At 38.1% G+C, this 22,892-nt stretch overlaps 4 protein-coding genes and 1 pseudogene across 5 annotated transcripts; 2 read left to right on the top strand and 3 right to left on the bottom strand.

The window, feature by feature from the left end:
* Window positions 1-221: 221 nt before the first annotated feature.
* On the top strand, window positions 222-4,943 carry LOC116919589 (cytosolic carboxypeptidase 2). Its single transcript, XM_032925604.2, has 15 exons — window positions 222-379; window positions 452-624; window positions 1,026-1,190; window positions 1,263-1,495; window positions 1,550-1,696; window positions 1,769-1,901; window positions 1,974-2,084; window positions 2,157-2,264; window positions 2,327-2,496; window positions 2,617-2,776; window positions 2,844-3,080; window positions 3,321-3,412; window positions 3,841-3,931; window positions 3,999-4,535; window positions 4,592-4,943. Exons 1-15 carry the CDS (start codon window positions 358-360, stop codon window positions 4,790-4,792), a joined length of 2,580 nt encoding a protein of 859 aa, XP_032781495.2. The 5' UTR covers window positions 222-357; the 3' UTR covers window positions 4,793-4,943.
* A 2,222-nt stretch (window positions 4,944-7,165) lies between these two features.
* LOC116919585 (probable cysteine--tRNA ligase, mitochondrial) lies at window positions 7,166-9,958 on the top strand. Of its 2 annotated transcripts, none has more exons than XM_045170934.1 (13): window positions 7,166-7,414; window positions 7,699-7,749; window positions 7,823-7,905; window positions 7,968-8,005; window positions 8,071-8,439; window positions 8,502-8,524; window positions 8,587-8,720; window positions 8,789-8,920; window positions 9,004-9,143; window positions 9,204-9,431; window positions 9,492-9,608; window positions 9,678-9,773; window positions 9,829-9,958. In XM_045170934.1, the coding sequence occupies exons 1-13, from the start codon at window positions 7,239-7,241 to the stop codon at window positions 9,865-9,867; spliced, it is 1,626 nt and encodes a 541-aa protein (XP_045026869.1). In that variant the 5' UTR covers window positions 7,166-7,238; the 3' UTR covers window positions 9,868-9,958. The 2 variants fall into 2 exon arrangements, with proteins under 2 accessions (XP_045026869.1, XP_045026868.1); XM_045170933.1 differs by having other exon boundaries at window positions 9,204-9,434.
* An 861-nt stretch (window positions 9,959-10,819) lies between these two features.
* On the bottom strand, window positions 10,820-11,552 carry LOC116919586 (5-hydroxyisourate hydrolase). The gene is made up of 3 exons (XM_032925600.2): window positions 11,289-11,552; window positions 11,078-11,213; window positions 10,820-11,020 (listed from the first exon to the last, which is right to left on the bottom strand). The coding sequence occupies exons 1-3, from the start codon at window positions 11,414-11,416 to the stop codon at window positions 10,931-10,933; spliced, it is 354 nt and encodes a 117-aa protein (XP_032781491.1). The 5' UTR covers window positions 11,417-11,552; the 3' UTR covers window positions 10,820-10,930.
* A 4,391-nt stretch (window positions 11,553-15,943) lies between these two features.
* LOC123470472 lies at window positions 15,944-16,798 on the bottom strand (annotated as a pseudogene).
* Window positions 16,799-20,347: 3,549 nt separating this feature from the next.
* On the bottom strand, window positions 20,348-22,673 carry LOC116936204. Its single transcript, XM_045170931.1, has 6 exons — window positions 22,564-22,673; window positions 22,423-22,476; window positions 22,269-22,352; window positions 21,668-22,190; window positions 21,139-21,583; window positions 20,348-21,049 (listed from the first exon to the last, which is right to left on the bottom strand). The coding sequence occupies exons 4-6, from the start codon at window positions 21,740-21,742 to the stop codon at window positions 20,628-20,630; spliced, it is 942 nt and encodes a 313-aa protein (XP_045026866.1). The 5' UTR covers window positions 21,743-22,190; window positions 22,269-22,352; window positions 22,423-22,476; window positions 22,564-22,673; the 3' UTR covers window positions 20,348-20,627.
* Between the last annotated feature and the right edge of the window lie 219 nt (window positions 22,674-22,892).

Below are 22,892 nucleotides of genomic sequence, written 5' to 3'. Positions count from 1 at the left end.
ATTTTTGATTGGATTTGGATTTCAATGATATGGATTAGACAAAAATAAAATCATTTGGGATTGATTTGGATTTGATTTGGATTTGATTTGAAATTTTAGATTATTTTTACGAAATGATTTAATTTGGATTTCGAATTTGTTAAAATGATTTGGATTTGTCAAATCCGACTAAAAGTACCAAATCCAATGCACTGGGTTTCACGTTTCAGTTTCACAATTGGAAAACAAAAAAATTTAATATTGCTTCGCTGCTTTATACGATAATCGATCATCGATTTCTGTCATTTATTCGATAGCAAGCTATCGTCTGGTTGCCACGACAATGGCTTAACACTTTTACGGAAACGTACTAGGACTATGGACAATACTACGGAAAAAGGTACAATTCCTATTTATTAATTTAAATACTTTTTGAATCTTGCGCTCTTGTCTTTACGTTAATTTTGTGTAGAAAATGGTGTGACTAGATCTATTACCTTGAACTTGAACCAAACCACCCAATTAGTTTTACCTTCTACTGACAATGAGATCTCAAGTCCAAAACTAAGTGAACCAAGACATCTCTTTTCTCTTCAAAGAGAGCTTGGTCCCCAACAAGCCCCACGTTGGCCAGCAGAATGCCAGGTGAATTGTAATGCTGTGATGGTTTTTTCACGCACAGAAAGCACATACACAGCACACCAATGCACACAATCACACAATCACACAATCATGGCCGTCTTACAATTGGTTTTGTTTTAGGTGATGGCCCTTCTGTGTTCAAATTTTTCTTTCTTATTTCCATGTAGATTGAAGTTGTTCTAACTACCAAATATGTTTCTTACATACCTTAGCTATGATTCTCCATTGTTTTGAAAACATAAGCTTTCATTTTCTTCTGTGCTTTTGTCTATCAACAGCTGTAAATAATCTCTAAACTGCACATCATTAAGGCTTAAATATTCAGCCATAAGTAGGTCCAAAGACTTGGGCCTATAACATCTGCGCTGAAAGTCTGACAAGTAATTTATATTGTGTTTTTCCAGATGGCAATAGCCACACCAAAACATATTGTCCAATGTCTTGCAGAACGAGAACCTTATTACCAAGCAACAGGAACAGAACCTGAGCCCTCTCCCTGGGGAGATGATGTTCTAAAAAGTGGAGGAGATCTGGTTTATTGTTACATACCAGAAAGTGCAGCCCCATATGTAATCCTTTCAATTTTATTTTAAATTTCCTTTGTATAATGTACAAGTGTAACGATTTCATGTTTCAACAAGTTCACCAGATCCAGCACTGCAAATGGGCTTGCACCAGCTGATGATAATCGTTTTCTTGTACCAGACGACTCTCTCTTATTTGAGTCACGTTTTGAGTCAGGCAATTTGTCAAAAGTATTTAGAATCACGGGAAATTTCTATGAGCTCCATTTACGCCCTGATTTGTACACCTCTCGACACCTGCAGTGGTTTTATTTTAGTGTTAAGAATATGCAAGCTAAAATAACCTACAGGTAAATCTCGTTTGTTTTACGTCATAACAATGGTGGTAAAATAAGTGTTTTTAGGTTTTCGATTGTTAATTTCGCCAAGGCTGACAGTCTTTATCTGGAAGGAATGAAACCTCTGATGTATTCCGAAAAACGCGTTGATATAGAAGGAATCGGTTGGAGCCGATGTGGTACCCGAATTGCGTATTACAGAAACGATAACGTGTAATCTATTGCAGAATAAGGGAATTCTTCTATTCACCCTCATAAATTTTTTTTTTGTTTTGCTTGTTTCAGGAGAGAAGGTATGAATCCCACGCACACCCTGAGCTTCACTTTAGAATTTCCTTATTCGGACGACACGGTGTACTTAGCTTATTGCTACCCGTACACCTATTCCCATTTACAAGATAGGCTACTTCTTATTCAGGTAAAAGAAAACTCGCAATTGGTTCCCTTTGTAAACATTTTGCTGGATGCAATTTCATTTTGCTGTCTGTAGAACGATGAAGAACGCGCGCAGTACTGCAAAATCCGCCTCTTATGCCGGAGCTTGGCTGGTAACAGTGTTCATGTCTTGACTATAACTAGTCCTAGCACCGAAGATTCTGGGGTAGTGCCATGAAACAAAAACTAGAATTAATTTATTTAAAGGAATCTAATTGTTTGCCAACTGTATATCTAGAAATCTGGAATCGTGCTGACGGCGAGAGTGCATCCAGGAGAGACGCCGAGCTCATGGATAATGGATGGTGTTTTAGACTTTTTGACTGGTTCTAGTGCCTGTGCTCAAGTAGATGATTTTTTCTTCTTTCTAAATAGCTACTTAAAATGCTAATAACCTTCAAACTTCAGGAGTTGCGAGAAAAGTTCATATTTAAAATTATCCCAATGCTGAATCCTGACGGAGTGATTGTTGGTAATACCAGATGCTCACTTGCTGCTCGCGACCTAAATCGGCAATACCGTGTCGTCAGCAGGGAATGTTATCCATCGGTTTGGCATGTGAAAATGTTAATAAGAAAGTGAGTGTTTGTATGCCATTGTCCGCTGAGTTATCTTGAATAATTTCATTGTTATTACTTTTATTTATTTATTTTTTATTTATTTTAATTTTTTCTTTTTCTATTCTTTTTCTCCAACAGATTAATGGAAGAAAGGCCTGTTGCTTTCTACTGTGACTTTCATAGCCATTCCCGAAAGCACAATGTATTCATCTATGGGTGTGAAGATAAAGACGTCAACGAACTTCCCCTAATCGAGCAGGTTTTCCCGCTGATGATGCATAAAGCTTCTAATGGCAAGGTTTGCATTGAATTGTTTAACATTGGCTTCATTGATTTTTTTCTAATACTCGAATTCATTTTACTAGTTTGATTTTGAAAATTGTAAATTCGTTGTTCAGCGTGCTAAAGAAGGAACGGGGAGAGTAGTTATGAAACAGCTTGGCGTTCAATATAGTTACACGCTTGAAGCCTCTGTTTGCGGAACCCTAACCGGATCGGATAGTTCGTCTGTGCAAACTCATTTTACTATACAGGACTACCAGGATATTGGTTATATCTTCTGTGAAACGCTAGCAAATTTCTTCAATTCGACTCCTTCTAGAGTAAGTTTTTTTTTCTGCTTTTCCTGTCTGAGATTTGCCATAAGCCCCAATCGTTATAAAGATAATGCTATGATAATGTTAATAATGCTATAGCATTATCTGACTTATGATAAATTTTTTTTAATAACCTTTATTTGCTAACATACTTGGATGGCTTATGTGGTCAGTACTTTATTTCATTTTTTTTCCTGGTCGATTTTACTGTTTAACTAATTTATTTTATTTATGAAGTTGCTCTAGGTCCATTGGATTGAACGTGCATTGCGTTATTTATCAAACGCGGGTTCTACAGCAGAAGAACCGGTATACGTCAAGGTCCCTGATGAAGATAGGTAAAATACTCGGTTGAATGCTGTGTATTTTTCGTGAATTTTCTTCTGATTGGAGTATGATCTCTGATCTATCGACAATTTGTGTTATGATCTATCTCTGATGGCCAATGATGGTTCGGTAAAAGGTCTGATATGAATTCAGTTGGCAAAGCAAGCGTTTCACTTGTTGAAATGTCCATAAAGATCAAGCATATCTTTTGTGGCTAGACTATCTTGAAACAAACAGTAAATTTCTGTGCTAACAGAAAACTTGGTTGCTGGAAGACTTCAGTAAAGATTTGTTTTCCCAGTATGGCACACAATCCTATTTAGCTTTGCATCCTGAATTCTAGTATGATCACACTCATAGCTGAGGCTTAGTTTTCTACCCTGTTACACAGTTGACGATACACGAGGAATTTTCCGTACTAAACGTAATTTTTTAACAGCCCTGAAGAAGAGAACGCCAGAAGATGTTTTCAGTCCAGAAGGTTTTCACTGCTGGTCAATAGCTCTCATAAAAAAACGGATTTTTTACAGGTGATGTAATGTTTTCCATGTTATGCTGTTTTATTCTTTCATGACTGATACATTGATCTCATTTAAGGTTGCACGATGTATTAGTCAACTCAACGTACAAATGTCCCATTTGACATGTGGGACGCGCTCGCGGTCAAACTCGTTTTCTCCTTCACCGTCTAGATCGCCATCATTAAAATCATACATTTCAGCATCAGCATCTCCAAGAAGTGGTCCATCGCCGACTATACCCTCCAACAGGATAAAGCCTAGAGATGTTTTCTTCAGAAAAAAACACAAGAAATTAGTTCGAAGTTTAACACTACCAAGTGTCGACAATGCCTTGCCTGTTACGGTTTCGTTCCCAAGCAGTTCGGAATCAGAAGACAAATCTTCTGCAAACGTTTCTGGTACATTGTCAAAAGTGAAGAGTCAAATATTGGTTGATTTTCAATCAAAGCCGGCGTTGGTGAACGGTGTTTGTCTGCGAACCAATCCTCCTTCAGCGATCCATTGTCGGAATGCGTCGTCGGTTAGTAGACCCGATTCACTTCGCGGGATGCCAAAGAGAACACCAGACTCGAGTTTGAAAGGCACTAAACCTAAAGCTCATTTTACACTTCAGGTACTTTTGGAATCCTACAGTCAGGTTTTTGACATTATTTGTCATGTTTGTCATAGGTTGTTCAAGACGTGAACAGATTGAAATCCGCGACAGAAGGCGTTCCAGCTGTGCAAAAAACGAAACAGTCACAAACAACAACAACACTTCCGAAGAGAAAATCGAAGAAAAAGCATGCAAAAACTCCAAGTGCAAACGCTAAAACAGAACTGTATAGAGTGGGAGCTCTTAGCCGTGTACTTCATGCAATGAAGAAATGATCTCGTTTTATTAGTTGGAAGACTTACTGCTCCAATAAATACAGTTTTAAATTAAATTCGTAGCTTAACCGAATTGTGGACATTACCATACACGATACACCTAATTTCTGCATCGTACTTCTGTCTCACAAATAAAAGTTAAGAACAATTATAGTATGAGCATGATTACACTCCTTGCTAGGGTCTCTGGATGTCCTACGTTAAATTTGTCATTAAGTTTTATTTTACAATAACGTCGAATTGTATCCGCCAATGTGTTGCCAATGACAGGTAACCGTTTTTCAGATATGATTTGAAAGCAAATTTTATAAGAAAAGTGCATCATGGCGTTACCTACGGATCTTCAGTGCACCAAATTAACGGTATATATAAAGGTTGGTTGGACTTCTTAATCCTATAGACATTTCCAGTCATTGGATACGAATCTTCCCAATAATGGGATTGCTAGTCCAAAAGTCTGTTAGCGATTTACCATCACGAACGGTTGCAGTTAGAAAAATGCTAATAAAATCTAATTTAACAAGACTCAAGGATAAGCTTATCAACTGATGATACGAAGGGGATTGTAGTAGTAGACTTAGACTTGTCTTGCGAAAACTTTTTTGACCGTTTGCGAATCGCTATATCATATGCGAACATTTTTACAATACCGGTAGTCTGCGGCTCGGCCCCGATCGTTTTCGATCGGGGCGAACCGCGGTTTGCCGGCAAAAAATCACCAAACCGTCGGTTCGGTTTAGCCGTTTTTGACTTCGGTGCGGTTCTCGGTTTGGAATTCGTCAAACCGGTGCGAACCGCCGCCATTTTGAAATTTTTTGAAAATTTGGCGGAAATTTCAAATCAACCAATCAAATCGCGTTGAGCGTAAAGTGGTGCCAATGGTTGCCAGGTGGGACCTGAGTTGAACTTCGAACTTTGACTGACTGACTAGGGCTCGGCCCCGTGTCCAATGGGTAGGTATTTGGGCGAATGGGTAGGTCTTCTCGGCAAAAAAATTGGATCCGGTGGGTAACGGTTCCTAAGACTTTGTGCCCACTACCTACCCGGGTACCATATGGGTAACACAATTTCGAAAACCGTTTCCATTACCCGGGTTCAAAAACCGGTTATCCCTGATTTCCTACCCGATTACCCGAGTTTTTCCCTGAAATCAAGTGACGCCCTTTGAATTTCCCGCCACAAAAAATTTTTTTTTGCTACCCTTCCTTTTAATTTAACTTGGGGCTTTGCAAGCCGCCATTTTCCAAGATGGCGGTGGGTATACCCGGTTTGCCCATCAAATCCGCCCAGCCTACCCACTTTGGCAATTAGACTACCCGGATCACTCATGGGCGACTTTTTTTGGCGACGAACCGCGGGTAAACCGGGTTTTCAAGAACCGGGGCCGAGCCCTATGACTGACACTTAATTGAGTCAGGTCAGGCTGTCAGGCATTGCTGTTATGCTGAATGCTGTATACTGTATAGTCACATTCGCACCACAAGCTGTTTGAGTTTGACTGAATGCACAATGGCAAGTAAACGAGGACCATTCTTTCATAGCTGCTATTATATCCACAAAAACTACTGAATCAAAAGCAGATGAATTGAAACAGTATGTGAATGAGGAGACCAAGCCCAGTAACTGTGATCCGACCGATATACTAAGTTACTGGGACTAAAGGTCTAAAAGATGGCCTAAATTATCAAACATGGCTAGAGATATGTTAAGCATTCCAGCCACTAGTGCAGGCAGTGAGAGGGCGTTCAGCACTGGAAAAGATTGTTTTGGAATTGCTAGGATGAGCCTTAATTCCGAGACTGTTGAAGCCCTTATCTGCTTGCGCTCATGGTTTAAAGCCGGTTTGATCAACGAAATTGATTCACGTTCCCACAATCTGTCTGAATTCGATATTGAAAACATTGACGAATGATGATTAAGAAAATTGTTGTAATGATGTGGGCAAAAATACAACTGGTTTTTCACATAATTTACGACTTATACTGTTGTGTAAACTGTGTAAAACTTGTTGTGTAAACTGTCTAAAACCGCGGTTCTTACGGGTCACACCGCGGTTCTTACGGATCACACCGCGGGTTTTCCTAAAACCGCGGTGTGTTGTTGTTTTTCCTAAAACCGCGGTGTGACTAGTAAGAACCGCGGTGTGTATCAACAAACCGCGGAAACCGCGGTGCGATCGGTTCCCAAAAATTGATAAACCGAATCGCACCGGTTTGGCCTTTTGAAAAAAAAGGAACCGCGCGGTTTGGCCAAAATCGTACCCGATCGTCGCGGGGCCGAGCCCTAATTCTATTACTCTGCCTTGAGGCCTTGACCAACCAGGTTTCCATGACACTGTGGATGTGAAGATAGGGCTTCGCTTTAACGGCAGACCACGGCAGACGCCCCTGTCGGCTGTCCTTCTCTGTCCCAATTGAACAGCCAAAACAGCTGTCATTGATTATTCATGGCGTTACCGCTAATTCTCCGTCTTGGTAGTCAATATTGCGGAAAGCGAATTAAAACATGTAGAAGGAAATTTTCATCTGTCCCCTTGAATCCCGTTTCAGGACTAAATGTTTTTGATTCATTTTCTAAGAAAAAGTCGCCGCTTTTGACAAAGCAGCCAAATGTTCTGACCTGGTAATAATCATAATAGTCATACGTTACTGTGACAAAAACATAGAAAAAAAAAGGATTAGCTCATTTATTACAGCTATTATCGCATATTTTTTCTGGTGTTAAAAATAAATTTATTTACATTTGTTTGTGGTTTATTGAAAAAAACAAAAGCAATACATAGCTAAGCTTCTGTTGCATGTAATAACCCTTGAAAAATTGCATGTTTTAATGTAATGATAGTAATTGGAAGCTAGACAACACATTTTATTTTATTCATAAATATATTTTTAAATTTCTTGTTCAAGGTACATCTGTGGCCCAACTGTGTATGACTTCGCTCACATTGGCCATGCATGGTATTCAATTAACGTTCATATATTTCATTTTACCTCTTCCCTTTTATTTTTTTCTTCTGCTCATAATTTATAGGTGCTACATGAACTTTGATATTATGAGGAGGGTTTTGGAGCAATATTTTAATCTAAATGTCATTCAAGTTATGAACATAACAGGTATGAGTAATATTGTAAGACATGTGGTCTTGAAGAAACTTCTACTACATAATCATTTCTAGACATTGATGACAAAATAATTCAAAAAGCCATTGATGAGGTATTCTTGCTGACTTTTTCTCCATAATAATTCTTCATTTCATACATGATTAGACATGATTTCAGAAACTTGATTTCAAAGAAGTCTCCAGCAAGTATGAAATGGCCTTCTTAAATGATTTGGGTAGCCTTTCAGTTCAGAAACCAACGGTACTAACCAAAGTATCTGACTTTATTCCTCAAATAATATCCTTCATTGAAGCGTTACTACATCGAGAGTTAGCCTATACAACTAACGATGGATCTGTTTACTTCAACATCAACGCCTATGAAAAAAAATATAAATATGGAAAGTTAAAGCCGTTCCAGATATCAATGGCGGAGTCGAAAAACTCGAATAACAGTAACGATTTTGCATTGTGGAAAGCAGCCAAGTCTGACGCTGAACCTAGCTGGGCACCGAGTTGGGGTGGTAAAGGACGACCCGGTTGGCATGTAAAGATTTTTTATTTTTCTAAATTTTCACTGTTTGTAACCTAGTCTGTTGGATTCTACAGATTGAATGTTCTGCCATGGCTAGGTACAACGATAACTTTACCAATGTTTAACGGTAAATTTGACTGATAGCATTTCGAAAACTAGTTACGTTTTTGGCTCATGGGTGGATGTCCATTCGGGGGGCATAGATTTACTTTTCCCTCACCACGAAAACGAAGAAGCTCAATGTTGCGCCTATCATGAAATTCCCCAGTGGGTTGGACACTGGATACATAGTAGTAAGTAAAATTGTTATTTGCGATTCACCATCCTTGTCGTAATTCTAATTTGTCACTTATCTCCGAAGATCTTTTGCGTTTGTCCGGTGGCACGAAAATGTCAAAGTCCTTGAAGAACACGGTTAGCATCAAAGAATTTTTGCAAACGTATTCAGCAGATCAGTTTCGTATGATGTGCCTAATATCCAGTTATAGGAATGGTAAACTTGTATATACTTCGACACAAATAAGTTATTTGTGTTTGTTCTTAATTTATTCTTGTTATTACTTCTATTTTTTAAAGACATTGAGTTGACTGAGGCTTCTTTGAGGCTGGCGAAAGATTTCTTGGATGTCGTTCGTGTATTTGTCACAGAATGTCGGTTTTTTCTACGGAACAACACTGTGCTTCAGTCTTCGATTAATTCCAAATTGTTGCTGACTGTATTGTATAATTTTTCATTATTGCTGCTTGCCACATTCTTAACACAGTGCCAATTTTAGACCTTAGTAGAAACTGAATCAATGGTCAAAAGTTACTTGGGAGACGATTTCAATACTGCCCAAGCCACCAGTGCTGTTAGAAAGTTGATACTATTAACTCGGAAAGAAATTAATAATTCAAATACCGTGAATCGGAAAGCAACGGATCACAATCCTGGAATCGCGGCTGTGGCTAGTGTACTGAACTTTGTATCCAAATACTTCAGTAATCTTGGATTAACTTCTGCCGTAGTAACATTACAATTATTATGCAATAGGCCTGAATTAATTTTTTTTCTCACGTTACAGGGGGATTCGGTTGATACCACGGAAACGGACGCATCTTCGATTATTGATAACTTTGTTGAATTTAGAAGTCAAGTCCGCCAATGTGCTTTAGACATGAAGTCTAATCAACAGGGAAAGGTGTTTTAGCATTCCAGAATTTATGTTCATAATTCTAAGTGTGCTTTTGTTCAATCCCATTTTTTCTAGGACGATTCAGTTGATGCAGTCAATACTAGGAAAATTTTACTAACTGCCTGTGATCGAATTAGGGACGATTTGAAGCTTAAAGGAATACAGCTAAAGGTGTGACATATTCTATTTGCATAACTGCCATCATATAAATCAACTTCTACTTTAGGATCAAGAGAAAACCACGACTTGGACATTAATGAGATAGTCATACAGCATTTTGGATTATGAATTCATTTTTTGTTAACGGTCGATCGTGCTGTGAGTCCAGCAACAATACACAGCAGTGTTTAGATCGATTTTCTTGGTTCCGCCATATTTTTTTGAAAAATTTTAGTACTTCGGACTGCTACGGTTTTTTTCAGGCCTATCAAGGATGCTGCAGCAACGAGTATCGCAAAGGTTTGCGTGAAGTGCCATTCGCTGTAAGCTAGATGGCTTTTTATCATCGTCTTGTACGAAATCTCACCACGAGTTCTTTTATATCAGTGGAATCCGTTAATTGGGAAACGGCTTAAAGTTTTAGACTTTTTAAAAATCTAATCTGGTTTATCCGCAAGCAGATAATTTAGGAGATATTTTGGCTGTACCTTTATTTTCTTATTTACATGTTTTCGCTTTCAACTTGTTCCTTCTGTTGTTTGTTTCTGCTTTTAACTGAATATCTGAGAACGAATTTTTCTAAGCGAGAAGCCGGCTAAAGAAGTTTCGCTTTGTTTTTGTTGGTTTTTCAGTCTTTGGTTTCTGGAATCCTTTACATCTTGCGCTGTTCCCTACATTATTGAATATCTACGTCTGTTACTCGAAAAATTTCTTTCCAATTGCATCTCCGCGTTAGCAACCAAACGAAGGCTACTCACACCATAGGGATAATCAAAATTTTTATTATTTAAAAAATGTGACCTCGAGGAGACATTTTTTGAATTCGGGAGTTCTTGTCTCTGTCCAGTGCTGTGCCGTTGTTTTGTGAATAAAATGATGACCTCATCACACGTGGAGTCTGTGTAATTAGATTTTCTTCTTTGTTTGGTTACTAGAGAACCATAAATATGAAATCAAACACAAGTTTAGTGAAACAGTAAAATAATAAAACTACAATGAACAGGAGAAGTATTAGACAGAAAAACCATGAGAATGAACAAACACTCTTCAGCAACAGGTAGTTATAATTGTATGTATTTCTTTACCACAATCACCCTTTGATATATTACCTCAAAATGTTAAAGAACTTTTGCTCAATATGGCAAATCTATCTATCCATCTATTGAAATCTAGCTTCCTCTGTAAGTACTGTAACCAAATGGGCTTACAAGTAGTGGTACATGATAGTGTTCACTTGTGTTTACAATGTTGAATATTACCTAGAATGAATGAATTACTTATTTGTAATATTGTAGAAATAGCATAAAAACCAGTACCTCAACATATGGATAAAAAGTGCTGATATTCATTTCCTTAAAATACGAAGAAGTATCAAAAAACATTTTGTACATCCCAGCTGAGAATTCCTCTTTTGCTAACAGGCCTGGTAATCGTCCATCTTCATTTGTCTTCCTATTTAAGCATTTTTCCACACAAATTTATTTGTAAAATTAAAATTTCAGCATTTAAGAAAATTACGATTCATACCCTTCTCTGAGAATCTCCCATGATGAGTCAGGTTTCATTCGATGCAACATGATTTGCATATCATTTGCTGGTTTTCCCGTGGCAGTATTTAGAACATGGGTAGTTAACGGCGAATAATTGGACGCCATTTAAGTTAATATTTTAAATACACAATGGCTAGATATATTCCGAACAAATAATTTGAATATAGAATAGATATCGTAGCTCAATTGACGGGCCGCGGTATATCGTGTACGCGTACCGTGTACCGTGTACCGGTATATCGTGGAAAACCATCGTGGAATGGCTAGCCCCGCCCAGAAGGGGAGGAGCCTATTATCGTGGAATGGGTCGATTTCCACGATATATCGTGGCAACACAGTCTTCACCCTTGAACGGATTCAGATCCAAGTATGTGATTCCATGAAAACGGATGCCGCGAGTGGTGACCAACGGATCCGTTTCCCTTCACTGATGGGCAAGTAACTTCAGTTGCGCCACCTTTCCTCCGTACATGTGAGTATAATAGTTCGAAGGCGCTCAGATTTGAATCCATTCGCGGAAGTATGAAGTCATGTTTCCTTTTTTCAGAGTTTGAATGTTGAATTTCCGTTCACGGATTGTATTTCAATTTTCAGTGTAAAATTTGTATTACAGGTATTACAATGTTTACACGATTTGTTTCCGTTTACGGATTGTTTACATTATTTATATATGTGCCTAATTCTTAATTTTCATTGATTAATTAAAACCACTTAATTAATGTGTTGATGTAATTTCAATGTTGAATTTCCGTTCACGGATTATATTTCAATTTTTAGTGTAAAATTTGTATGACAGGTATTACAATGTTTACAGGATTTGTTTCCGTTTACGGATTGTTTACCTACCTTGTTTATCCGCTTTCGACACTCAATTTCTTTGGTCGACTACGAAAACAATCATGTCAAAGAAGGAAAATTTTTTGAGAAGTTTCCGAGAAGAATTGTATTTAGAGAAGAAAAAAAAATACACCCGAGCAAAGTACAAAAAAAGAACAGCTTTGTTACCTAGAATGAAACAACAGCAATCGAGCATTAGTGAAGAAACAATGTCAACGAAAAAGAAGAAACTGAAAACCAAATATGACTCTGCACAAAATCATTCTGGTAAGAAATACTTTTGTTTATAATTACGACACAGTTTATAAAAAATTTATGTTTGTTGTCCCTCAGAGCCAGACACAGAAGAAACTTCTAAATGTATTGTGGAAGAAGACATTCACACACACGTACCTTGTGTATTAAACCTAGAAGAGGGTGAGACTTTTCACGCTGAGGCAATCAACCTTCAGGGTATGTTATACTTCAAACAGTGAATAAAACCATATTATTAGTTATATGTTACTATTTGATGATCTCTGTAGAGTCTGCTGTTCCCCTGGAACTATATTTACGTAGAGTTCATGATGATTTTAGTATCACAGACAGCGAGCTGAACAATATTGTAAGGACGGGGAATAGAAATCGTTTTCCTTACTTTTAATATTGAATATGGGGAATAGTTGTGTGTGATGATGATGAATTTATTGTTGCACAAAGTTTTTGGCAAAGACCGAGATAACAGTTAACGAGACGAGTCCGATTTAAAGAGACTTACTGATGAAGACTGCGGAAGACTGCAAAAGAGACTGACACAAGACTGACTCAAGACTGACTGAAGACTGACTGAAGACTGACTGAAGACTGACTGAAGACTGACTGACAATCGGGGAAAAGGGCAACATTTATACGAAGGAGCAAGGTCACTTAGGGTTAGGTGTCGCAAAGGGAATTAATATTTTGTGTGTAAATGTAACACCTATGTGGAGAATTCACACGTTTGAAGGCCAGGTAGAAGGGAGATTGAAGGCCGGAGCCATCGGTAGATGACCTATCGGTGGAAGAGGGGAAAAGGGTTGTAAGCGTGGGAAAGGAGAAAGGGATGTAAGGAACGCGGCTGACCGTTCCTTACAATATTGAAGACATGCATTTTGATGGAGTAAAAATGAAGAAACATGCTAAGAGAATGGGCCAGATTGCTGATGACGGGGACGAGCACTGGGATGAAGTTTTCGATGCACATATTGAAAGTTTTGCGACCATTCCATCAATATGTTGGAATTGCAAAATATTTCTTACAGCTTCCTACATACGTTGTCTTTGCTGTGTAAGGACATTTTGTCCACACTGTGACATTCAATTTCATTCATGGAATGTATTTCATCAACGTGAGGTACTGGGGAATTCAAAATTAGTGAAATTGAGATCTAGGGACTTCTGGGATGAACAATTGTCTGTTGTTGTCCAAAAAGGTACGTAATAATATATACTGTGCGTATTATATTGTTGTTAATTTTTTATCAAACATATTTCAGATGTCGCCGTTCCATGCTTCATTCCTGCTCAATGCCAATCCTGTCGAAGCATTAACACTTTGACATTGGAACCCTTGAAAAATAAATACATGATAGTGGTCACGCTTTTAGGTGAGTAATACGCAATTTTCGTTTTGTGGTCTCGGAAGATATTTATTGGGAATTTAATGAAGCGTACATTCTTTGACGTACATTACAGTTTTTTGTTTTAATTCATCCATAGGTAGGTTCGACTTAAACGCAGCATCCTTCACCTGCCATAATCCAGCGTGTGGCGCGACAAACGAAGCGTCAGTGCGGAATTATGTAAATGCTGGATATTGGCCTGGATCGCCTACGAGAACGTGCACGCTGTTTTCCCAATCCTACATGGTTCACTGGTTTCATACGAAACATCAAATTCCTTCAACAGCTGCCACGAAATACATAGAGGTATCTGGAAAGATGTCCTCCGAAGGTGGTAGGGTAAGTGATGGATTGTTCTAGATGCTAAAAAATATTTTCATTTATACGTTTTAATCTATCCTCGTTCAGAATCCGGTTATTAATCCAATAATGTTTCGTACAGCTAGCAGCAAATTTTCGTACATTCAACACAAGATTGATGTCGATGTTAAGCTAAATGAGTTTATGCGGTGTAAAGCTTGCGTTTTACCTTGCAAGTACTGTCACTTCGATGTGATTTTTAAACTATATCGCTATAAAGCAGCTAGGAGGTAATGTCCCATTAAAACAATTGCAAAAATTTATTAATAAATGTCTTTCCTTAGCGGCCATTTGCAGTCTTTATTTGAGGATTCCGTAATCGTAAGCGACGCAAAAATTCAGAGCTACGTCGAAGAAATTAATAAACTAAAACCTCAGGTGAATTTTATTTATTTTCTTATTTTTCAGCCGTCAAGTCTATAGTAAATTTCATTCTTCCATAGAAAGGTTACGACAATTGTGGTAACTCCACTTACAAAGCTGGAAAAGAAAACACTTCGCGTCATCGTACTCAGGACGAAACCGGGCTTGGTAGTGCTTGTTGCCGGCATGGAGTTGTAGTCCGGGAGCCACAATGACACAGATTTACCCCATAAGAATAACTTTTTTTAGGTTCTTAAAATGAAAGGCACCACAAAGTCAAGTCAAAAAAACTTTGTCTTGACGATGGGCGATGGGGCGTTTGGGTGGGGGAAGGGATCAAAAATAGGAAAAATGATCGATTTTTGTGGAAATGTACCCCATAAGAATAAAATCTAGAAATAAGCTTAAAATTTAGAGAATATCAAATAGAATTAAGTTACATAAAATCTGACATGAAAATCTGGGGCTTTCATGTAATCAGACTGCGATTTGTAGCCCGACGGCTGATTTTTTTTACTTTGCCGTAAATGGCAACGCAGCATTCGTGGCGCAAATTCAAATTCTTTCAGGGGGGAAATTAGAAAACAGGTATAGCTGACAGTTTTATAAGCTTCAAGAATGTATTCCGGCTTTGGTTATGAAACTCCTCATTTGAAGACGTTGGTTACAAAGTTAAAAATCTTAAAGTAAAAAAAGTTATTGGAAAATAACAATTTAATCGACGTCGGACAAAGAGCAATCGGACTCATCATCGGCTTCATCGCTGGACACATCAGTGGCATCCTCGTCCTTTTCTTCTTCGTTAGAGGAATCCAAAATCATATCTTCAATTGTCGTCGGGACCATGTCACCCTGAAACCAGACAGGGGAGTATTTTTCTTCAACTAGCTGCCACCCGTTTCCGCTAGGTAAAATGACTTGAGGATTAAAAACAGTTCCGTTTTGCCAAACAGAACAAATAGCATTTGTTCTTTTGATTTTCTCCAATAATACAGAGTGGCATGGAGGGAGGGAGCTTCCGTCAAATCCTTTGACGTTGGCCATAGGATTTTTACCTCTCTTTGGTTGATAAATTTTCAAGAACATATCCTTTCTGCATTCGTTGACGGTTTTCAAAATTTTTTTTCCATACATGGCGCAAACGTATTCTTCGATAATCTTTATCGTGTCTTCTGTTATAATTTCATTTTGACCCAGAGAGGAAAAAGCTTCTTGAAATTTATTATTCTTTTCAAGAATGGAAAAAGGACGAGTTTTTGCTTTTCTTGAAAAAGCTGGGGTGTAGTCGCATCCAGTAAAGGCATGAAAAGCAGGAATTGCGTTTGACAGAGATTTTACTAAGCTCTTGCATATTGCATTAACGTCTACATAACGACGATTGTTCTTGCTCTGTGTGCCAACTTCTAGCCAGGTGTGTACACCATCTCGGATTTTATGACATATTCCCGATTAAGATAGCCAACACGTCCGTGTCTGAAGTTCGAATGGTAACATTGGCAGGGGAAGAGATGCAATTCAGATGGGCAATAATTCGAGAATCTGCCTCTTCATGAATACTCCGCATGCCTTCTTCTTCTTTCACGAGAACTTGCCCATTAAGTGCTCGGAATGAAAAACATGACAGGCCTTCAGTAGCATACAACAATTTTTCGCCAAGAAAACAAGCAAGGGAATCATCGGTCCAGCTTTTCACAAGGAAAGGAACGAGTTCTCGCTTAAAATTATTATTTCTTAGAGCTTTAATAAAATCAGTAGGTCTTAACTGATTATCTCCAGCTATTTTGAAGGGGACATATCGATCGCTATCTGTCCTTTTATCTCGCTCCATGTCCTTAATGGATGGCGACGTGACGCGATCGAAGATCAAGTGAATTGTCTTGGCTCGGAATGCAAATATACGTTGAAGAATATGACGAGACGATTTTCCAAATGAAGATGGCAAATCGGGGCAGAGATGTAGAAAGAAGAAACCGTCAATGATGACAACATCGATGGTCGTAGGAGGTTGATGTTGTACGCGATCTTCCAGTATCTTGAAAAGTTTTGCTTTGTTCGTTTTATTCATCTGGCCATCTAAATGGCTGAAACATAACGGGACAGGTGTCAAGGGGTATTCAAGTACATTTCTGATATCCACTTTCTCCTCCAAAGCGATAGCAAGAATACGACCGAACAAATCACGCTCCATTCTAAGTTCTTGCACTTTTCCATCTGTTCTTGTTTTCTTATTATTGGAGCAAATCAAAAGAACAAATGCTATTTGTTCTGTTTGGCAAAACGGAACTGTTTTTAATCCTCAAGTCATTTTACCTAGCGGAAACGGGTGGCAGCTAGTTGAAGAAAAATACTCCCCTGTCTGGTTTCAGGGTGACATGGTCCCGACAACAATTGAAGATATGATTTTGGATTCCTCTAACGAAGAAGAAAAGGACGAGGATGCCACTGATGTGTCCAGCGATGAAGCCGATGATGAGTCCGATTGCTCTTTGTCCGACGTCGATTAAATTGTTATTTTCCAATAACTTTTTTTACTTTAAGATTTTTAACTTTGTAACCAACGTCTTCAAATGAGGAGTTTCATAACCAAAGCCGGAATACGTTCTTGAAGCTTATAAAATTGTCAGCTATACCTGTTTTCTAATTTCCCCCCTGAAAGAATTTGAATTTGCGCCACGAATGCTGCGTTGCCATTTACGGCAAAGTAAAAAAAATCAGCCGTCGGGCTACAAATCGCAGTCTGATTACATGAAAGCCCCAGATTTTCATGTCAGATTTTATGTAACTTAATTCTATTTGATATTCTCTAAATTTTAAGCTTATTTCTAGATTTTATTCTAATGGGGTAAATTTCCACAAAAATCGATCATTTTTCCTATTTTTGATCCCTTCCCCCACCCAAACGCCCCATCGCCCATCGTCAAGACAAAGTTTTTTTGACTTGACTTTGTGGTGCCTTTCATTTTAAGAACCTAAAAAAAGTTATTCTTATGGGGTAAATCTGTGTCATTGTGGCTCCCGGTCTATTGTGCTTGTTACCGCCAATCTGAAGAGCGGAGAAAATTACCGCGTCGTCAACTTCTTCCAACATTTTCTTTGGACTCTTGGTTACGTCTACTTCTGCTACGACGTCATTTGCAATTATGGTAAGTTTTTAAAAGACCTCGTCAAAGTATCCGAAGGTCACGAAATGCACGTAGAATGGATGCGGATGAGCAAAGAAATGACAGGATTTCTTTCAGTTCTCCATGGTAGAACACACACATGGGATTGTCAGGTACCGGTGCTACAGATTTTATATCAATTTGTGATTCAATGATAATTTTTTTTAAATACTATAGGTCGACAATAATGGTCGATGGCGGGATTGGGCCTGTGCATCTCTAGGTGAAGAACAAGAACAAGTTTTTGCTCGTTTCGCTAGGTATGGGCTGGTTACGAAACACATGAGCCCTGCATGTAAGTGAGAGATGCTGATTATATTCAAAAGTTCCTTTTGTTTTTCTATAATGTGGTACTCCTTTCCCAGCTCGTAACGACCATCTTTCCGAAATGGTGGTAAACCATAATAAAGAAAAAGATTATGGCATGGATTATGCTCTTGTTAAGAGAGCAAAAAAGGTATGATATTTTTAATTTCCAGTTGGATACTTGTCTGTAAGCCACTGACTAATATTTTTACTTTTTATTAGGCAGCCCTTAAGGAAGACGAGACGCTGAAGAAATTAGCGGCCCAACTATCAAGGCGAGGTTTAACCGAGCAAGACCTTCCCGGCATCTTGAAAAAACTACAACAACTTGCGAAAGATAAAAAAAATAGTATGCAGAATTCAATTGTAATTTACCGTATTTTTATTTTAATGCAAATTTTTCTTTAGATGAAGCTAACCCTGAAGATTTTAAGAATCAAGGGAAAGAGGTGGCCTGTGAGGAGGAGGCGCTTGTTACCACTGGAAAAAGAAAGGAAAAAATTCTACCAAACTCTTACAAAGTCGATCTCGAAGGCCATTTTATGACAGCTGCGTAAGCTCGCAAAATGATGAACAAATATGGAGGTAATATAAATAGGTTAAACCAAATGTTCCGTCTACTGATTTGTTTGTTTGCTATCACAGATACAACTTCTGAGAGAGACAAATTTCGCTTTAAAATGCAAGAAGCAAATGGGAAGGCTGCTGCCCTAATGTTACTGATTAACGAGCAGTCCCAGTTCAAGATCACTCAAGAAATGTATGGAACCGGATCGTTCCCTTGGAACGAAACAACTGAAATTATATTGTTGTTATATTTAATAACACATCTCATTAATTCAACTTTTTTTTAGTAAACTTGACGTCCAATTACAATTTAATTGATACTTGGATGATGACGAGGCGGTGGAAAGAAGAAGTCATCCAAACGAAAAACGAAATGAAGACTTATCTGGAATCTTTGGCAGATATCCATTCCAGGCTTCAGGACGATATTGGAATCCACACGGCGATTGTGGATAGTTGGCAAGATTCATCCTTGCATCAGGTAAGAACAGGGCGATTTATTTAGGACTATAAATACAATATTCTAAGTATTAACCTTAAAATTTTTAGGATTCCTCATATCCAGAATGGATCCAGGTTTCGAGAGGTAAATTGGTGTTAATCAACGCCGAACTCGATCGGCTGAAATGGAAGGTCGGCAGAGCCATTAAACTTTTCCGAAGATACACCTATGGAGATCCCGATGAACAAGAATCCGACTGTGATTCGCAGCACTCTGATTTTGATACAGACTCCTCCAGTCAATACCATAGTGACTCGTCCAGTGATGAAAAACATTGATGGATACCCTTTGGTTAATTAAAGTACTGAAAGTTGGTATCAAAATTTTCATTGTCCTACTATTTGTCAGTGTGTGTAAATAAAACTAAAAATGACTAAAATACTGCCATTTCATATTATTTATCCAATATTAAATTAGCAATTAATAATAATCAATAATAGTTAAGTGTTTTACGTCTATTTTTCAATGGAATAAGACGAAATTTGAACTGGCGCCAAAAAATGATGGCCGCCAACGTGCTCTTTCACGATTTGTTCATCCATATTTGCTAATTCCTAATCTAACACTATGTTTAATGACGTTGTTCTAAGTGTCATCGTGTTCCTCGTGATAAGAGGATCACGAAAAGTACGTTGTTTATTAGTTTAAGTGAAGCAAATCATCCGAACGGTGTACGAAAAGTTGGGTGTGTATCTACGTCATCCCCCCTCCTCCCCAAAAGTTGGCTAAATTGAATAATTTATTGCATCCAAACGAAAGGTGCAATCATAATGAATTTTGTGGCAATCAATAGCTCTCACCAAGAGCTTTCGATTTCCGTAAAAAAAATATATATATATTAATATAGAAAGAAATTCTATCATGATGAAAAAATTTCACTTTTATCGCTGTAACGCATAACTCGGTCTAGCCGATAAAACGGAAATTTTTTCACCATGATATGATTTCTTTGAATATTATTATTATAATTTTATTTTTACGGAAATCGAAAGCTTTTTACACTGAAAATTGAAATACAATCCGTGAACGGAAATTCAACATTCAAACTCTGAAAAAAGGAAACATGACTTCATACTTCCGCGAATGGATTCAAATCTGAGCGCCTTCGAACTATTATACTCACATGTACGGAGGAAAGGTGGCGCAACTGAAGTTACTTGCCCATCAGTGAAGGGAAACGGATCCGTTGGTCACCACTCGCGGCATCCGTTTTCATGGAATCACATACTTGGATCTGAATCCGTTCACGGGTGAAGACTGTGTTGGCTGTCCGGAGGATATCAAAAAGATGTACTCAACCAGTGTGCCCACTTGCTTGGTAGTCGAAATCCCCAAACAGTTGCCAGATTTTCGGAAAAATCACCATTCGCCAAAGTCAAAAACACCAAAAAATCACCACCAAATTTTTTTAAGTTTTTAATACAAAAAAACGTTTTAAAAGGTTGAAAAGCGTTAATTCTTGTTTATGTATCAATTAAAACACACTCAAATTAAAGTTACAGGTTAAACATTGCTTGTAAGTGTTAAAAACAATTTCTAAATTTGGTATTCTGTGTTAACGAATGAGGGAAAACGGCGCACTATTCATGGATAATTGGTGCGTTCGATTTAACATTTTTGGCTAAAATGACAAGTTCTTTTGGAAATTGGATTTTTGAAGCTGACTTTTCTTCATTCAACATCCAAAATTTTGCTTTGAGAATTGCATCAGTAGTAGGAGTCTCCTGCCGATTTTGCTTATCATCCTTGACTTCCTTCAAATGACTAAATACCCTCTCGGCTGATGCGTTACTAAATGGCAAACATAACAAGAGGTACATGCACTCAGTTAGATTAGGGAAAACGGGTTCACCGCAAGGATTTAGAGTAGAGAGAACTGCTTTCCAATAATCGTCAACTTTCATATTATACAACGCATAGCGATCTGTGACGCCAAAGTGAGATAAGGGCAGACTTTTCTTCAGTTTACTTGCTGTTTGTTGTGTACAAAATTTTCCAAATCCTAAATAGTTTAATAGTATAGAAAGAAATTATCAATTAGTTTTCATAGTAAATTAGTAATACAAATTACGTATAACGTATTCTACCAACCTTCTCTTATCAAGTTGCCTGCTTTTGTATATCCTAATGTGGCTTTCTTGAATATGAGATCATTTCCTTCTGTCTGCATCACTTCAAGCATTCCTTGAGCAGAACACACTGATTGACTATTTTCACATATATGAGCCAAAATTCGTAGTTCAAGATTAGTGATACGATCCCTAAGTGGAGATGCAAAATTGGCTAAACGATCCTGTTGCTTAAGCAACTCTGGGAATTTTTCCATATTCTGTTTGTGTTGGGTACGGTCAACATGTTTTTCTAAATCTCCCTTATGATTTTGATAAAACAACGCACAAGCTCTACAAAATGCTTGATTCTCTCCAGTCTGTGGATTGAGTTTCAGCATTAGCCACTTAGCAAATTTTGGATGCTTATTCTCATTTAGCCAATCTGGATTAAACTGCCTTGGTTTTTTTGAGGATGACTTACTGTCCTAGAGATATAACATAACAAATTACAAAGTTTTAACAATTACACGCCGATTCAAATTAATTAGTCTAACTATATTCTCCATTACTTGAGTTTTCTTTCGCTTAGCCTGGCCCTGGCTTGACGAAACTTCCTCGACTTCGTCAGAGGACTCAGAGCTCATTTTGAATTAGTTGTAAACATTAAACAACCATATATACTTATGTAGACTAGCACTAGCACAGTAGCACCACTAGCAATGTTGACATTGGTTAGTTGTGTGGTCTTGCACTTGCAGACAGTGTCGCCAGTGTGCTACAACTCCCTACAAGGTACAAGCTACAACTACCCCATCGGTTGCCAAGTTTGGTTAATTAAAATTTTAAAAATTAAAATCTCAACCTTAAATTTGAGCAACTTAAATAAATTTTTTTTTGATATCCAAAAATTCCCAAAAAATACAAAAATCACCATTATTTTCTGACACCATTTGAACACCATCAAACAGCCCGAAATCACCAAAATGGTGACAAATCACCAAAAGTGGGCACACTGTAACTCAACATCCGACCCCGACATCTGTCGGACATCCGACGGACTGCCTTGTGTTATGTGGGCTAATGCTTCTGTACCTAAGGGAAAAATAGTGTTTCCCAATAATTAACTTACAATCACGTTACAATTAATTTTTATGAAATATGAAGACTTACCATTACCTGGCTGAAATACTTCTTGAGTAGAGAAATCCACAGTAGAAGACGAAGCTTCAGTATGTAACCGACCAACTGTGTTGCCTAAGTTACGCAGAAATGTAAACTATTCGTAAATGCAATTAAAAAATATTGATATTATCAATTGGCTCACTTGAAATATCCATCAGATTACTAGACGACAATTCTGCAGCATTGGAGCAACTTCCTTTATCAGAATTGTACGTTCCCAAAATGCAATAAAAATTCATTTAGATGTAATGTTATACTTCGATACAAGTTGATTATCAATTACCTTGTGTAGCTGTTGAAGACAAATTGTTCGAACGCTTAGCAATCAAGAGGCCTGTTGGAGGTAACCCATATAGCACATTTCTGCCGTCGGATGTCCGAATCATGGCCGAATATCCGTTCGATATCCATGTACTCAATGGGTAGTTCCAGGGATGTCCGTCGGCTAGTCACCTTGGAAGTGCAATGGATGTGCGGAAATTATATTCTACGGACCTCCTTCCAACAGCCAAGAAGATTTTCAATGGTTTCATTTAAGGATCCTCGAGCCAGTCGGGGCGCTTTTTTGCAAATCGGGTTTCTCATTTCGGGCCATCGAGGCGGGCTCAGGGT

The sequence above is a fragment of the Daphnia magna genome, linkage group LG3 (assembly GCF_020631705.1).
Source record: "Daphnia magna isolate NIES linkage group LG3, ASM2063170v1.1, whole genome shotgun sequence".
NCBI classification, from domain to species: Eukaryota; Metazoa; Arthropoda; class Branchiopoda; order Diplostraca; family Daphniidae; genus Daphnia; species Daphnia magna.
The sequence above is the reverse complement of the archived record's forward strand: the minus strand, read 5'-3'. Positions and strand labels throughout refer to the sequence as shown.